General features: G+C 44.4%; 1 protein-coding gene across 1 annotated transcript in view; it reads left to right on the top strand.

Annotated features, from left to right (window-relative positions):
• Positions 1-4,603, top strand: part of bahd1 (bromo adjacent homology domain containing 1) — a 74,783-nt gene extending 70,180 nt beyond the window's left edge. Inside the window, exons 6-7 of the mRNA XM_060828321.1 lie at positions 796-887; positions 3,736-4,603. Of these exons, the coding sequence (XP_060684304.1) occupies positions 796-887; positions 3,736-3,922 (279 nt within the window). The 3' untranslated portion in view covers positions 3,923-4,603. The remainder of the gene's footprint in view (positions 1-795; positions 888-3,735) is intronic.
• Positions 4,604-17,934: the final 13,331 nt, after the last annotated feature.

The raw sequence follows: 17,934 nt of genomic DNA, 5'->3' as shown, positions 1-17,934 counted from the left end.
GCGCTTATGAATTTTGCACTCTTGTTGATCAACGCAACAACCATTTTTGAATGGAGCTGAACCCCAGAAAGTACAGTGCAATAATTGACATGTTGATCTTCATTGGCGCAGGAAAAATACCATGCTGTAAGGTGGTGCCAACGAATCTAAATCGGAGCAAGGAGATAGAGCAGTAGTTCCATGCCCATCTTGGAGGTTGGCATCACTAATAATAGAGCACTTATTTGAACTTACGCTTTTGGTGGAGGAGTAAGAAACGGTTACCTATCAAAGTTAGCAATACGTTTTACTTTGCCTGCAGCTTAGTGTGAGGTGGTTCCCTTGGGAAAGTTACAGTCTCATTTTGCCAAAACATTTTACGATATGGTGATCTAAAGGATAATGTCATTTGGAACCAAGGCTGGGGCTTCCAAGGAGGAGAGAATTTATCAGCTGTGGATATTGCATGCTGTTGATGAATCCAGGCACAGATGCAAGTTAAAGCATGATGGATAAATTCTTCAGATCAGAGGGCCTTCTGTAAAATATACTGTCTGATTTTGGTCAACATGAGGAAGACTTTCTTTATTTACCTTTCTTTAAATGATACTCACCTCTCCGTCTCCTCCCTCTCTGCATTTTCATCTTGTTTCAATTCAAGTTAGTATGATCCAGGGTTAAGCATACGCATGGGTATCTTAGAATCACTATGCTGCTGAATGGACTGGAGTACTAATGAGATGGAGAAGACTAAAGAGACTAGTGCTTTTGTGTCGTGCAGGTTTTTAAAGTTCTGTCTCTACTTTTCTCCTACAGAATGAGATCTTCGCTTCTCGACATCAGGATGAGAATAGCGTAGCCTGCATTGAAGAGAAATGCTATGTTTTGACCTTCTCTGAGTACTGCCGGTGAGTAATTCTAGGCTTTCCGGCTCTGGTGCGAGAAAAATACATGGAAATGGGACACTGTTGAAGCTAGATGAGTGTCAAAATCTAGAGGCATTGTATGTAGAATATCACTAGTAAATTCAAATGGGATTGTAGGAGAGCTCAGAATTATTATCCAGAGCTTAGAATGTGGTACTGCCCAGCACGAATGAATGGCCTTGGATGTATTGAAGGGGGATGTTCAATTAACATGAGGGAAGAACCAGTACAAACAAAAACTGAAACAAAGTAATAAAAAGGACAGCAAATGAAAACTAATGCAAATAATCTGTTGTAAGAAGTTGATGAGCAGTTGGAAATAGATGAGCAAAGGGTACTCAAGACTGATGATTTTACTTTATTTACAGGTTTCTAAGTACAGTTTTGCTTGCGGAATCTATTCTGGCCTTTGGGCTTGCTCCACTATTCAGTGATATCATGGTTGATCTGTATTTCAACTAAAATCCCAACAACATCCAATCTAATCGATCTGAGTCTTGAAAGCTCTAGTTTTTAAAAATTTCATTCATAGATTGGGGGCTTCGCTGGCTAGGTCAACATTTATTGCCCCATCCCTAACTGCCCTATGTGCATTAGGAGTCAATCGCATTGCTGAGAGTCTGGAATCACATGCCAGTGAGACCAGGTAAAGATGGCAGGTTTCCCTCCCTTACGGACATTAATGACGCAGAGCTGAAAATGTGTTGCTGGAAAAGCGCAGCAGGTCAGGCAGCATCCAAGGAACAGGATAATCGACATTTCGGACATGAGCCCTTCTTCAGGAATGAGGAAAGTGTGCCCAGCAGGCTAAGATAAAAGGTAGGGGGGAGGGACTTGGGGGAAGGGTGTTGGAAATGCGATAGGTGGAAGGAGGTTAAGGTGAGGGTGATAGGCTGGAGTGGGGTGTGGGTGGTGAGGTCAGGAAGAAGATTGCAGGTTAGGAAGGTGGTGCTGATTTGAGGGTTGGGACTGAGACAAGGTGGGGGGAGGGGAAATGAAGAAACTGGAGAAATCTGAGTTCATCCCTTGTGGTTGGAGGGTTCCTAGGCAGGAGATGAGGCGCTCTTCCTCCAGTCGTCGTGTTGCTATGGTCTGGCGATGGAGGAGTCCAAGGACCTGCATGTCCTTGGCGGAGTGGGAGAGGGAGTTGAAGTCTTGATCCACATGGGTGGTTGGGTTGGTTGGTCCGGGTGTCCCAGAGGTATTCCCTGAAACGTTCCGCAAGTAGGCGGCCTGTCTTCCCCAATGTAGAGGAGGCCACATCGGGTGCAGCGGAAGCAGCAGTTGAATATGTGGTGGATATGGAAGGATCCCATGGGGCCTTGGAGGGAAGTAAAGGGGGAGGTGTGGGCGCAAGTTTTGCATTTCTTGTGGTTGCAGGGGAAGGTGCCGGGAGTGGAGGTTGGGTTGGTGAGGGGTGTGGACCTGATGAGGGAGTCACAGAGGGAGTGGTCTTTTCGGAATGCTGATAGGGGAGGGGAGGGAAATATATCCCTGGTGGTGGAGTCCTTTTGGAGTTGGCGGAAATGACGACAGATAATACGATGTATATGGAGGTTGGTGGGCTGGTAGGTGAGGACCAGTAGGGTTCTTTCCTGGTGGCGATTGGAGGGGCGGAGGAGCGGGAAGTGGAGGAGATGCGATTGAAAGCATCGTCGATTACGTCTGGGGGGGAATTGCGGTCTTTGAAGAAGGAGGCCATTTGGGTTGTACAGTATTGGAACTGGTCCTCCTGGGAACAGATGCGGCGGAGACGAAGAAATTGGGAATATGGGATGGCGTTTTTACAGGGGGCAGGGTGGGAGGAGGTGTAGTCTAGGCAGCTGTGAGAGTTTGGTCGGTTTCTCCAGTTTCCTCATTTCCCCTCCCCCCACCTTGTCTCAGTCCCAACCCTCGAACTCAGCACCACCTCCCTAACCTGCAATCTTTTTCCTGACCTCTCCACCCCCACCTCCATTCCGGCCTATTGCCCTCACCTTAATCTCCTTCCACCTACCGCACTTCCAACGCCCCTCCCCCAAGTCCCTCCTCCCTCCCTTTTATCTTAGCCTGCTGGGCACACACTCCTCATTCTTGAAGAAGGGTTCATGCCCGAAATGTCAATTTTCCTGCTCCTTGGATGCTGCCTGACCTGCTGCGCTTTTCCAGCAACACATTTTCAGCTCTGATCTCCAGCATCTGCAGTCCTCACTTTCTCCACATTAATGAAGCAGGTGGGTTTTTCCAGCAATTGACAACAGTTGCATGATCATTAGAATCCTAATTCCAGATTTTTATTGAATTCAAATTCCATCTATTACCCATCATTACCATTCAATATTTTGTGGCAGGCAATTTGTGTGAAAAGTCCTGCTTGGTTTTTAAGCCTGTGAATGGTTCGTTCCTAATTTTAAAATTGTCTCCTAGTTCTCAGCGTCTTCATGGGAAAGTATCATTTTAAGTATCTCAATCAGATTACCTCTGTGTTCTAAAACCAAATTATTGCAGTCTGACCTAAATAACTTTCCAGGTGCTGGTATGAATTTGGTGAATGAATTCAGCACTTATTCAAAGGTTACTATCCTTCCTGCGTTTTTGTGTCCCAAACCCCTAGGATGGGGTGTGACCAAGGCTCTGCCCTGCTGAAATTTAACTTCCCCTCTTTGCATTCCAACCTCCTTAAGATAGACTGAATGGAAATGGTTTACATTTAGTTCTCTGACAGTGCTGAAGAGTGTTAATGTTATCGGGAACATCTGTGAGAGATGTTAGTGAATACTAACGTAAATGTGCCCATCTGATGTACTTCTTTCTTCATTTTAATTCCTGTTTCTCCCATGCTCTTCTGCAGGTTCTGTGCCTTGGCAAAATGGCGAGAGGAGGGGGCTCCCGATCACAGACTAGTGGTCCCTCCCTCCGAAGAGTACTCCACTCCTCCTCACCGCAAAGTCCCTGAAAACACGGACCCAGATCTGGTTTTTATTTGCAGACACGTGTACGACTTCCGCCACGGCCGAACTCTTAAAAACCCGCAATAGTATAGGACTTCCCGAATTCCATGGGAACTCAGGCTTAGAAAAGAACCAATATGATATCAGAAGAATGCATATGATGGATATTGACTGGAGTTATGATTCCACACAACTTTCCTGGTGGACAACGGACACACACTTCCTTTTGCCTTATGTACATAAATTAGAGAAATTTTTAAGATCTGTTCAATCACACTGACTGCATACCAAAGGACAGTGACCAATCTGAAAACTGGCTCCTGGAAAATAGCGCTGGTTTCTGCACTAATCAATTTGATAATGTCAGCATGACGCTCGAGCCACTTTTCTCATGCTCGTTCTCCATCACCACTAATAACGGGTCCTGCTCCCAAGCGAGTGATGACCCATTTTGCGAATTTTAAAAATTATAAACAGTAACAAAAAAAAAATTGCACTTGTATTCCAAACTGATCTCTTTCTTAAATAACCCTAGCCCGATTTTCCATTTTGGCAGACAATGCCAGCACTTAAAATGTTTACGTCTGAATTGGGATAACATTCCAAATTCGTTTTCTCTTCCCTCTTTTTTTTTGTTTTTAATATTATTTCAAAGATAATTACTTGTTGGAATTAAATTTCATAAAAATTGTATTGAGTTTTGAGAAAGAAAATTTAATATATGATTTAAGTTTGATATGTTTGAAGAGACTGTGTTTTTTAAAAAACAAAGTTCATTCTCTACTGATATCCTGATGTTTTCACTTGAAAAGTTTTAATAATGTTTTGAAGTGTTAGGCCTGATGGCCACATAGAATTAAAGATGTTTCTGCCAATACCATTGGAATTTACTTCTGCCGTTTCTCCCATTATTCAACACCACAACTCAAGATCCTGTCTATGATTTACTAGAAAAGCCCAGCAGTCTTTTTTTTAATGAATCAAAAACGGTCATTATCACAGGTAAGACTCTGACCACCAAACATTAACTTAGCATTGGTAGCGTATATTAGAAAACCTGGGAAGGTCCTGCACTTATATAATATCTTTCAATATATTACAGCCAATGAATTTTCAGTTGGTGCTGTAATACTGGAAACAGCAGCACAGTAAAATGTCACCAACTGCAATGTGATGGTGGTCAAGTATGATCTGTTCGTTGAGCAATAAATGCAAATAAAACAGCCCCTGCTGCTCTTCCTAGTGTGGGGGATCTTTCCTTTCCAACTGAGAGTGCAGATAGAGCCTCTACTTTGCATCTCCCCTGTAAGATGGAGAATCTAACAATGCAGCACTCCCTTCATCGTGTACTGGGCTATCACTCTCTGGATTATGGCTGGAGTGAGGCTTGAAAACGACTTGGTGACAAGTATGAATGAACTAGAACTGACATTTGAAGATTCAAAATAACGTGCAAAACGCTGGTCAAAAACCTGACTAAATTCAAAATAGAGGAAAGGTGGGTTAATCTTTGCTGGAACCGGAAGACTAGTATGGAACTGATCAAAACAAAGGGGGAATGGATGACGAAGAGAAAGTTGACCACTCACATTAAAGTCTGCTCTCTGAATATCACCTAGTCATTTTTCTGAAAATATTTTCATGAAATGGTTTCAGGTTCTACTTCCTAGATGCTGCTGCTGTACACCGGAGGGAAGAAAAATATTGTATGATTTGCAATCTTAGAACAGGAGAATTGTGAACACAATTGGAGGAAATATACCAAATGGAATGGTGACTTCAATTTAGAGGGGAGGAAGGGGATGTGTTATGTAATTTAAACCTGTAAAAAGTAAATAACTTAATGAATGACTTAGGTGATCTATTGCTTACACTGCTGTGTTATTTGAGAATTTCAGGACACTTGCATGTACCCTGGGTAAGGGCTGTATAGAGAGAGCCTGAGAATTTTCCAGATATTATGTTGCAAAAAGGGTAACCTCAACTACAGAGTACGGAGGTTTAGTAAGCAAATGGCCCTCGGTCAGCTGGGGGAAGCAAGGGAAGTGTTTCATTCTAACAGGTTTTTAATAATGAGTGATCAGACTAGAGATGTGCAGCTTATGTTTGCATCCAATGGTCAAATGACAGATGGAGGTTGGTGTCGGCTGAAAGCGTATGTGTGCTTGCAATAAAGTGTGAAAAGGCAGTTCTTGTAGGGATTTGTTAGTAAGAGTGTGTGTTTCTGAATCTGCCAATCTGAGTGCTGCACTAAGTTGCCTCCCTACTAATCGGGCATCACTGGGTGCAGAACACTTTGAGGGTTGAAGAACCAGTGATGTCTGAAAGAGAGAGAGGTGCTGGTCTTGGAATCAGACCATCTGGAGCTTGGTAGGAAATGAAAGCGCGGGACTTCACATTTGCTCATCTATAGATTAATCCCAGTTCTATGTGGCTGTTGGGAATAGAAATGGAATAAAACAGAATAGTATGTGGCTAGATAAATAAAGTAGGGGGGGGAATGAGTTTAGATTCCTTAGGCATTGGAATATGTTCTATTCAAGATAGACAGGTTCCACCACAGCATGCTTGATACTATCTCTCCCTACGTGCTCCCAGATCGGCTTAGTTTTTTTTTTAGAACTTCTGCCTTTATTTCAGATCTCCAAATTCGCAATACTTCTGTGCTTGGGACCAATGTCCTTGCAGACGACAGTTTCTTTAAAGTATAATTGAAATTAATTTGGAAAGGGCCCCTGAAAAAATATTTGAAACGTGACAACAGGATTGGGAGGGTAATGAAGAAAAGAGCAGATTAAAGTAGGTGGTGGTGAGGATCGGCTAGGAGTAGGACGTAGACAAAGACTGGTTTGAATGTGTTCAGGGAGAGTGAAAATACGATTGGTGCAAATAATCATATAGGAGTATGAAGTAGTAATAAGTGGGGTTCAAATAAATGAAGAATTTGTACTTTTGGATGCAAGTTATTTAAGAAAATTTGGATAGGATGAAAACGTTAAAGAAGCAATTTTAACATTGAATGGGATCCTTTACTGGAAATATCAATTTTCCATTGATTTAAGGAACAACAGAAGTACCTTTACTAGGTGGGTGGGTGCAAAAGACCATCATGATGGAAAACAGATGGTGGGGAGAAGCATATTTGAGAAGAAATTGACAAAAGATACAAGGTAATGGAAAACTAACCCAATATAGATGAGCGAAAAGAGGGAGTTTTTGAAATACAGAAGAATTTTCTTGTACTTTGACAGTATATCAGCATATTCCTCAGGTTCTAGGGAACGAAATAGGGAGTGGAGCATTTTCACTGGGTAGTTGTGTATTATTCAGTATCATTAAAATAATTATGCAAAAGGACAAAAATCAAATTTTGAAAATACTGAGCTGGAGGAGAGCTAATTTCAATGAGCTAAAGGTGGGCCTAAGGTGGATTAGAATCAAAGATTGCTGGAAAAGCGCAGCAGGTCAGGCAGCAAAGGAGCAGGAGAATTGACGTTTTGGGCATAAGCCCTTCTTCAGGAATCTGATCTCCAGCATCTGCAGTCCTCACTTTCTCCTAGAATCGAAGATTGACAAGTAAAATAGTAAATGAGCAATGGGAAACCTTTTACAGAAGCAAAAGTTGGGATATATTCGGCACATTCTAATGTGGGGGCAAGAAATAGCGGATAAAGCTGCAGCTTCTTCTGACAAAAGTGAAATGGAAGCTTATTAGAAATGTCAGATTGAGCACAATGCAGACAGAACTGAAAAAGAGGTAAGTATGAGACTAGATTAGAGAACGGCTGAAATAAGTGAGCCCAAAACTTAAAACAGTTTTCTTTAGAAAACAGTCAAAGGGTGGGGAAGGAAGTATGGAAGATGTGGAGGCTCAGACTTAGACTTTCCAACTCTTTGGTCTTGCATATTTGGAGATTGCTAAGATTATATCCCTCTGTGAGACAGATGCCGTCAGTCAACTTGAGCAAAAGGAAACTTAGATCAATTAATCCAAGATAAAACTAATTGGTAATGAAAAAAACCGTTAATAAGGCCAATCGTGCAATTAACTTCATTGAGTTCTTTGGAATAACAAAAAGCTGGCGATGTTAGCACAGTTAATGTTTATCTACACTTCCAAAAGGTATTTTAAGTACTGCATAACAATGTGTTAACAAAATTTAAGCCCATGTGTTAAAAGGGCTGTGGCTTTGTATATACAAGACTGGTTAAAAGACAGGAAAAAAATGTGTGGAAGGTTTTTTTTGGAGCAGAGGCAAAAATGCAGTGGTGTTCCCTGGGACTGGTTTTGGACCATAACCCTTTTTTTTTGATATTATGGGCTAGAACATAACATGGCTTAACTTAAATTTGTGCCATTGCAAAATTTTATCAAATAATGAAGTGACTAGTAAACTGAGCAGATAAGTGAATTGTGAAGTAACTTCTATTGTTGCTAGCGCCAATGAGGAGGGACAGGATAAACCAAATTATGATTTTAAAGAAAGTGTATGAGCAGAGAGGCCTATGGATTGTGTGCACAAATCTTTAAAGGCACTTGTGTAATTTGAGAGAGATATTAAAAAGGGCTAGAAGTTACTTGACTTACGCTGAACCTTTTATGTTAAGTTAGGCACCAGGTTGGAGTATATTGAATAATTCTGGGCATCATGCCTTGGAAAAGATGTCAAAGCTTTGGAGCAGATAGGGACAAATGAGCTAGGGATTAAAATGCTTAGTAATGAGGAGTGACTACAACTCTGTAGCAGAATAGGCTGAGGTGATTTTAAAGATATTGTCTATTATGAATGGTTTTAGTAGACTGAGGAATAATTACTCAAGCTCAATAATCAGAGGAGACAAATGTATGGCAATTGATAAGAGGTGATGTGAAAAAAAAAGTAATCAAATTGTGATCTGAAAAGTCCTGTCTGAAAGAGTAACTGAAACATATTCAATGGTGGCTTTTAAAAAAAAAGTGTACTGGTTACTTGGAAATAAGTTAATTCGGCAGTTAGGTAAGCAAATGAAATGTAAGTACTCCTTTCAAGAAGGCTACACCATTATGAGCAAAGATGTATTGTTGAGGATGCATAAGACTTTGGTCAGACCACTTGTGAAATATGGTGAGCAGTTTCGTGCCCCAGATCTAAGGAAGGATGTGCTGACATTGGAGGGGGTCCAGAGGAATTTTATGAGAATGGGCCCAACGATGATGGGCTTAACATACCAGGGTCGATTGAGGACTCTGGTCTGAACTTAGTGGAGTTTAGAAGGATGAGGGAGGATCTGATTGGAGCTTACTGAGAGGCCTGGTTAGAATGGATGTGGAGAAGATATTTCCACTAGTAGGAAAGACTAGGACCTGAGGGCAAAGCCTCAAAGTGAAGGGGTGACCCTTTAGAGCTGAGATGAGGTTGGTTAATCTGTGGAATTCATTGCTGCAGAAGGCTGTGGAGGTTAAGTCATTGAGTGTTTTAAGATAGCGATAGATAGGTTCTTGATTATAAAATGGATCAAGGCTTATGGGATGAAGGCAGAGAATGGAGTTAAGAAACATACTAGCCATGATTGAATGATGGAGCAGACTTGCTGGGCCTAGTTCTGCTGCTAATCGTATAATCTTTTGGTTTAGTTGCTGGGCTACAAGTTTTTTTTTAAAATAAAGTGAGCAGGGCTAATTGGATAGTTCAAAGATACGGGGAATCAAATGGTTATTTATTCTGGGATCCTCTACAAAACTAAATGGCTGATCAGAAGGAACTGATTGGTTTAAGTCAAAGGCCATCTGTAGTATATCATGCAGCATCTGCCTTGATTCAACTGCCTTCATACTCTTCCTATTCAAAGACCCAATGTATATCAAACCAGGAATAATGGAAGGATGTGTGTTTGGCTCAGAGGTTGATGCTGAAATGGACACATTGGAATTTGAATAATTCGAGGTAATTCCTTGTTCTAAGGTTTTGCTTCACGTGATGTTGAACAGCAGATCTTTACAGGGCAGGAGAGATTGCTGTTGGTCTATGCACTCGGGTAGTGGTGTAGCTTCTTTTCAGAATGGAGTGAGTTCAGCACTATTGGAGGTGCTGGTCTTCGGTTACAAGTTTGAATTGAGCCATCATCTGCTTTTGCAGGTACAGGTTGAAAAAAAAATCTGTGGCACTATTTTGAACCAAAACAAGACTTCTCCCTGATGTTTTGATAAATAATTATCCCTCAACCAATATCTCAAAAAGAATTAGCCCATTGTTATTTATGGGACCTTTCTGTGTGAAAATTGCTGTGACAGTGCCTTTTAAGAACTCTTTGGCTGTTCTTGAAGGTGCAAGCTTTTTAAGTGTCTTCTGTCATTTTGTTACAAGATGGGAAGATTATTTTAAACTTGCAACTTTCAGTTATTAATTTTAATGGCATAAAGGTAGCTTCACTTCTAATGTAGGAATCATGCAATCCAACCTCCTGGAACTTATTAGCTAGAGTTCGCAGCCCTAATTGTAGCATTTCGTTCATTCACAAGTTCCGGAGGAAGAACATTACGTTCCAGTTCTGTTGTGGGTCGGTCAGTATCATGAAGACAAGTGGGTTGCAAATGTCAAACTTGTCAGAAAAGCTGAAAGTTCACTCCCTGTTGAAGCGTTAAACCATTTCTTGCAAAGAATACAGATTATGTAGCACCTTTGACAAAACAAGATGCTCCAAACTGCTGTACAGTAGCTGAAGTAAATTGACACTGAGCCATGTAATGATAGATTAGGATGAGGAGCATCTAAAGGAGAAGCTGAACTGGAGGTTTAAGGAAGAAATTTGAGTGCTTTGGGTCTAGCTGGCTGATAGTATAATGCCAATTGTGGGACAAAGCAAGCGGAGACACAGAACAAACCAAACTTGCCAGGATGTAAGGCGGCTGTGTCTTTTTGATTCAACATGTACAAATTTGGGGGAATCTGTTTTGGTGTTTGTACACAGTGAAGTGTATCTTTTGCAGCACTGTTGCTTTTACAGTAATGAATTCCTGTTAGAAAAGTTTGAGACTGAAGAAAGGGAAGGGGATGGATGGGGAGGAGAGGGAAGGATCTGATGATGTTGGACAAACCTAATGGTGAATCTGTTAGGTAATTGTCATGGCAGTTGGCTCGTGATTGATTTTCACAAAACCATTCTCATTTGGGTGTGGTTGACAAGGCTGATATTATTGTCCTTTAAATGCCCTTGAGAAAGTGATAATATCTTGAACTATTGCAGTCTGTGGTGAAGGTGTTTCTGCTGCTCTGTTGTGCAACGAGTTGCAAAACTTTGATCCAGTGACAAGAAAAAGCATTATATATAGGACTTGGGCTTGTATGGGAGTGTAAGGGAACTTGTGCGTGGTAGCATTGCCACAGTTTTGATGCCCTCGTCTTTCACAGCCATGGGGTTTGGGAGATGCTGACCAAGATGCCTCAGCAGGTTGTCGCAATGTATCTTGTAGGTGTTGCACACTCACTGTTTTAGAAAGTGGGTGTTTAAGGAGTGGATGGCCCCATTAAGAGACTGCCTTGTCCTGGCTGCTTGAATGTTGTGTGGTGAGCACCACTCCAGTGCAGGTAAATGGGATTAGTATAGTTTGCTGTTTGTTGGTCAGTGTGGTTATGGTTGGGTCGAAGGGCCTGTGTCTATGCTGTATGACTCTCTGACTGGTCACCGGGCACATCCATTCTCCCACTTGCTTGTTTTCCATCATTTCTGGTAAAATGGCAGTGGAGTAGTGCTTCTGAGGTAAGGCTTGCCTGCTTTTCTTTTCGTTTTTATCTTTCTTTGTCTCAACCCTTTTTTTTTAAACTTACCTCTTATTGGAGAGATCGGTCACGGTGACAGCATTGCCAGCAGTGAGCATGCCCAGCAGCATGGACTCGTATCAGTGGCATTGGAAGCGCGTTTAGGTTCCCAGCAGCATCTGCTTCCAGGGCTGCTGCGGCGGCAGAGGTGAATTTGAGTCCATTACGACGGCATCAGTAGTGGCTACACTGGTGAGGTGCGCCTGAAGCAAACTCATGGTGGCGGTAGAGTTGAGTTTGGGCCAGTGTGGAACCCATGCCAGGGGCATCAATAGCATCTGCATTGAGGAGGTCCATCGAGGACACATAATGGCGAGGGCGTTGGTGGAGGTGATATGGTGCCAAAGAGTGGTGACTTTTGTTCCAATGGTGGTAATGTTGAGAAGGGGACTGATGCCTGGCCACTGGACTGGTGGCCCATGCCAGGTCATTTAACAAGAAGGACTGTAAAGTTGAAACACTCTTTCTTTATTTCTTTTTTGTTCTGCCTTTATATTCTATCTTTTAGTTTATTTTTCTGTGTTTTGTGATGGCATTGGAAAGTGGCAATACCAAACAACACTTTACTGTATTTTGTAACAAAATACACAGGACAAATAAATAATTGGGAAGCTCTTTGTTATCCACTGGATGAATCATGACTGACAACCAGGCTTTTCCTCCCCACTAATCACATCCAATATTTTTCAAACAAACAAAGGCTTAACCTCTGCCTTTGAGTTTTTACTCCAGAGCTGTTATGGACAGTGCTGTGGAGAATGTCCCTCAATTCTTGGAAACTTGAACTAATTCCGAATATTGGGAGTAAGTCCAATGGACTCTCAGGATTAGAACAATCACAAGACCTGTGTAAGGCCACTAAATGTATAATGCATTCAGGCTTGTGGTTGAATAGATGTCTCACTGTGTGGATGGACTGAGTGAAACCAAATGTGTATAGCAGCGATGACAGGGAGTCATATAACATGGAAACAGGCACCTAGGTCCAATCAGTCCAGGTCAAACACAATCCCAAACTAAGCTAGTCCCACTGCCTACTCCTGGCCCATATCCCTCCAAATCTTTCCTATTCAAGTATTTTGTAAGCCATAACATGCATTCCCTCTAGAACATACTGGATGATACAAAATAGCAATGTTAATGACTAGTAATTTCTTTCGTTACGTAGGTCTGTGTCCAATGAAGACTGAGGAGTGGACTGGTCAGGGTATAAACACATACAAGCAACTGTGGGAGAGTGATCGAAGGTGATAATAATTGCTCTAACTGTAGCCCTTTGACCCCTGCATCAGAGGGCTATGGATTCATGAATAATTTCAGAGAATTATGCACATAATTTAGGCTGGTCCTTTTTGGGCAGCACTGAGATAGTGCTGCATTATTGGAGGCACTGCCTTTTTGGTCAGGGTGGCACAGTGACTTTGTGCTTAACAGATCTGTGTGGGTTTCCTTCCACAGTCCACAGATGTGCAGGTTAGGTGAACTGGCCATGCTAAATTGCTCAGTGTTCAGGGATGAGTAGGTTAGGTACATTAATCAGGGGAAAATGTCAAGTAATAGGGTAGGGGAATGGGTCTGGTGGGTGGCTTCGGCGGGTCAGTGTGGAATTGTTGGGTTGAAGGGCCTGTTTCCATACTGTAGGGATGCTAAGATTTACACTGCTGCCTCAGGTCCCATTCCACTGTGGATTTTACATAATCTCCCTGTGTCTGTGTGGATTTCTCTGGTCCACAGTCCAAAGGTGTGCATGTTGGTAGATTGGCCAAGCTAAAATTCCCATGGTATCCAGGGACGTGTATCCAGGTGAATTAGCTGTGAGGAACGCACGGTTACAGGGATAGGATAGAGGGGTGGGGAAAGTGGAATGCTCTTAGGAGGGTCGGTGTGTAGTCGTTGGGCCGAATGGCCTGCTTCCACACTGTAGGGATTCTATAACGTTAAGCTGAGACTTCATTTGCACATCGAAGTGGGAGTAGTAACCCGCAGTATGAATCCAGAAATGAGTAGGCAGTTCTTCTCAACTAAAACCGATTAGTTGATCATTATCACAATCTCTTTTGAGCTTGCTCTTCTTTGTTTGTCACACTTCCGACATTTTATCTGCAACTGCGCTTCATACGTACTCCGTTGGTTACAAAGCATTTTGATCCCGAGGTCACGCAAGGACGCTCTGTCAACATGATTTTATTCGTTGACGATCGAGACTTACCCAGTGCTACCTTTAAATAGTTGTTACTTGTATTCAAGTGAGTGGCAACTAGAGCCCAAATTTGCAGCTCCCAATGCAGTACTGAGAGGACATCCCACTGGTCAAGGTGCACAAACATTTCCCCCATTTGCAACATTAACAACACTCCAAGGAGAATTTAATTGGCTGCAAAGCGCTCCGTTCGGGTGGTCACGCAAAAGCAGCAACCCGGCTATTTCTGTGTGGTATCTGCTGCCACCAAGAGGTTGGGTGTGAACATCCTGCAACGAGCAACTGAAATTTGGAGGAATCAGTCCACTGTGAAACTTCCTTCTTTCTCGCTTTCTTTTCTCTCACGCATGAGAGATCTGCTCAGTGCGTGAGACTTTATTTATACTAATTTCTGCAGACAGTGTGTCGATAACTTGCCATTACCGGCTACAGATTTTCAATCTTTACTGAAGATGTTTACTCAGTGGTTACAAATTTGCACGTGTCCTTCCTCGGTGTCTAGGTCCACAAGTTCATCCACACCCCACCTTTCAGGTTGCTTTAAATTGGATTAAGGGTGTTGTTAATGGTCAGCATAATCTTGAGTGAAATACCACATGCAAGTGCCTCAGCAATGAAGAAACTGCATTTTCTCGTCTGAGATTAACAGCATTGAGAATATTGCCTTTGCAATTTATATGAAGACACGCACTTGGGGTGACAATGACTCTTAAAGTTTATAGATTCTGGATTAGTGGTGCTGGAAGAGCACAGCAGTTCAGGCAGCATCCAAGGAGCAGCGAAATCGACGTTTCGGGCAAAAGCCCTTCAGCCGGAATGAAGGCAGAGAGCCTGAAGCGTGGAGAGATAAGCTAGAGAAGGGTGGGGGTGGGGAGAAAGTAGCATAGAGTACAATGGGTGAGTGGGGGAGGGGATGAAGGTGATAGGTCAGAGAGGAGAGGGTGGAGTGGATAGGTGGAAAAGGAGATAGGCAGGTAGAACAAGTCCGGACAAGTCATGGGGACAGTGCTGAGCTGGAAGTTTGGAACTAGGATGAGGTGGGGGAAGGGAAAATGAGGAAACTGTTGAAGTCCACATTGATGCCCTGGGGTTGAAGTGTTCCGAGGCGGAAGATGAGGCGTTCTTCCTCCAGGCGTCTGGTGGTGAGGGAGCAGCAGTGAAGGAGGCCCAGGACCTCCATGTCCTCGGCAGAGTGAGAGGGGGAGTTGAAATGTTGGGCCACGGGACGGTGTGGTTAATTGGTGCGGGTGTCCCGGAGATGTTCCCTAAAGCGCTCTGCTAGGAGGCGCCCAGTCTCCCCAATGTAGAGGAGACCGCATCGGGAGCAAGAGATACAATAAATGATATTAGTGGATGTGCAGGTAAAACTTTGATGGATATGGAAGGCTCCTTTAGGGCCTTGGATAGAAGTGAGGGAGGAGGTGTGGGCACAGGTTTTACAGTTCCTGTGGTGGCAGGGGAAAGTGCCAGGATGGGAGGGTGGGTTGTAGGGTGGCATGGACCTGACCAGGTAGTCACAGAGGGAACGGTCTTTGCGGAAGGCGGAAAGGGGTGGGGAAGGAAATATATCCCTGGTGGTGGGGTCTTTTTGGAGGTGGCGGAAATGTCGGCGGATGATTTGGTTTATGCGAAGGTTGGTAGGGTGGAAGGTGAGCACCAGGGGCGTTCTGTCCTTGTTACGGTTGGAGGGGTGGGGTCTGAGGGCAGAGGTGCGGGATGTGGACAAGATGCGTTGGAGGACATCTTTAACCACGTGGGAAGGGAAATTGCAGTCTCTAAAGAAGGAGGCAATCTGGTGTGTTCTATGGTGGAACTGGTCCTCCTGGGAGCAGATATGGCAGAGGCGGAGGAATTGGGAATACGGGATGGCATTTTTGCAAGAGGTAGGGTGGGAAGAGGTGTAATCCAGATAGCTGTGGGAGTCGGTGGGTTTGTAAAAAATGTCAGTGTCAAGTCGGTCGTCATTAATGGAGATGGAGAGGTCCAGGAAGGGGAGGGAGGTGTCAGAGATGATCCAGGTAAATTTAAGGTCAGGCTGGAATGTGTTGGTGAAGTTGATGAATTGCTCAACCTCCTCGCGGTAGCACGAGGTGGTGCCAATGCAGTCATCAATGTAGCGGAGGAAGAGGTGGGGAGTGGTGCCGGTGTAATTACGGAAGATCAATTGTTCTACATAGCCGACAAAGAGACAGGCATAGCTGGGTCCCATACGTGTGCCCATGGCTACCCCTTTGGTCTGGAGGAAGTGGGAGGATTCAAAGGAGAAATTGTTAAGGGTGAGGAACAGTTCGGCCAAACGAATGAGAGTGTCGGTGGAAGGGTACTGTTGGGGACGTCTGGAGAGGACAAAATGGAGGGCTTGGAGGCCCTGGTCATGGCGGATGGAGGTGTATCCACTCCACCCTCTCCTCCCTGACCTATCACCTTCATCCCCCCCCACTCACCTATTGTACTCTATGCTACTTTCTCCCCACCCCCACTCTCCTCTTGCTTATCTCTCCACGCTTCAGGCTTTCTGCCCTTATTCCTTATGAAGGGCTTTTGCCCGAAACGTCGATTTCGCTGCTCCTTGGATGCTGCCTGAACTGCTGTGCTCTTCCAGCACCACTGATCCAGAATCTGGTCTCCAGCATCTGTAGTCATTGTTTTTACCTCGTTGATTTTAACCCTACTGCGAATCCTCTTGCAAGGATGCCTGCCTTGAAGAAGTTTTCCTCCTCTCTCTACAAGAATCTCAGGGAGTCCCCCTCCCACTGCAAATCCCAGGTCATTTCCTCTGTCCTGAAGCTCTTCAACCATGTCGTGAAACAAACTCGCTACCACAGCCACATTTGCTTCCTCAGTGCCTACCTCCGTAACCAACTCATCCCACACGGACTCCGGACCACTTTTAAACCAGCAGAGTTCAGACCTGAACAGGACAAACAGTACAGACTACAGATTCAAAAACACCAGCAACAGTTCTCCTTCAAGATCCTCCGCTCCACGCTTGCAGCAATGTGCCGGCACCTAACCTCTCTACAGTCAGCCCTGCCTCAGCTGTGGGCCACACTCTCTCAGAATTGCAAAGGACCCACTCTGTACTACATCCTCAGGAGAATTCATACTCTCAACAAACAGTATTTCAATTCCATCTCAAACATCAAAAACTGCAAGTACAACAAACTTTTATCTACCTACCTCCATAACCAGCGCTCCTCAAACATTCCAGAAGATTCCCCTGGCCTCTGCAACTACTTGGACTCCATTAGCCATGCAGTTGATGCAGCTGCCACCTCCATGCTGATTGATGATGTCACTTCCGCCCCCATCATGGCCACTCCCACAACCACTTCCATCCCTCACAATGGCTCATGCATCACACGTGACATCACTTCCGTCCCTCACATCATCGATGATGCCACACGCTCAGTGACTTCCACCACCCCTACTGCCGTGTCTGCCACCACTTCCGCCCCCACCAGCGCCACTCACCTGCATTCTGCTGACACGTCCCCCACAGACCCCACTGTCACTATCCCCACCCCCCAAACCCTGAGGGGAACACTACGCCTGCTCATGACTCCACCCCCATTCCCCCCACCATCACACCCACTCCAGTTACTGGCTCTGACCCCATTCCCAGCTCTACATCCACACCAGATCCCAGCTCCCAGCCCTGCCGAGTTTTCACCATCTCCCAGACCTCCCCCTCACTGAGGATGAATGATTAGTCCTCAGCAAAGGACTCACCTTCATCCTCTTCCGTCTACGCATCAATGAATTTAGTACACGCCGTGACGTCGAACAATTCTTCCGTCGCCTCCGAGCTTACTTTTACAATCAGGATTTCCGCCCACCTTCCGAGGACCCCTTCGCCTACCTCCAACACACTGCATCCACCTGGACACCCCGCGCTGGCCTATTACCTGCCCTCGACCTCTTCATTTCCAACTGCTGCTGGGACATTAACCGCCTCAACCTGTCTACCCCCCTCCCCCACTCCAACCTCTCACCCTCACAACCCGCAGCCCTCCAATCCCTCTGCTCCAATCCCAACCTCACCATCAAGCCAGCGGATAAAGGGGGCGCAGTGGTAGTCTGGCGCACTGACCTCTACACCG

This window comes from Hemiscyllium ocellatum, chromosome 8, assembly GCF_020745735.1.
Source record: "Hemiscyllium ocellatum isolate sHemOce1 chromosome 8, sHemOce1.pat.X.cur, whole genome shotgun sequence".
NCBI classification, from domain to species: domain Eukaryota; kingdom Metazoa; phylum Chordata; class Chondrichthyes; order Orectolobiformes; family Hemiscylliidae; genus Hemiscyllium; species Hemiscyllium ocellatum.
Note: the sequence above shows the minus strand (reverse complement) of the source record. Positions and strands in the feature narration are given on the sequence as shown.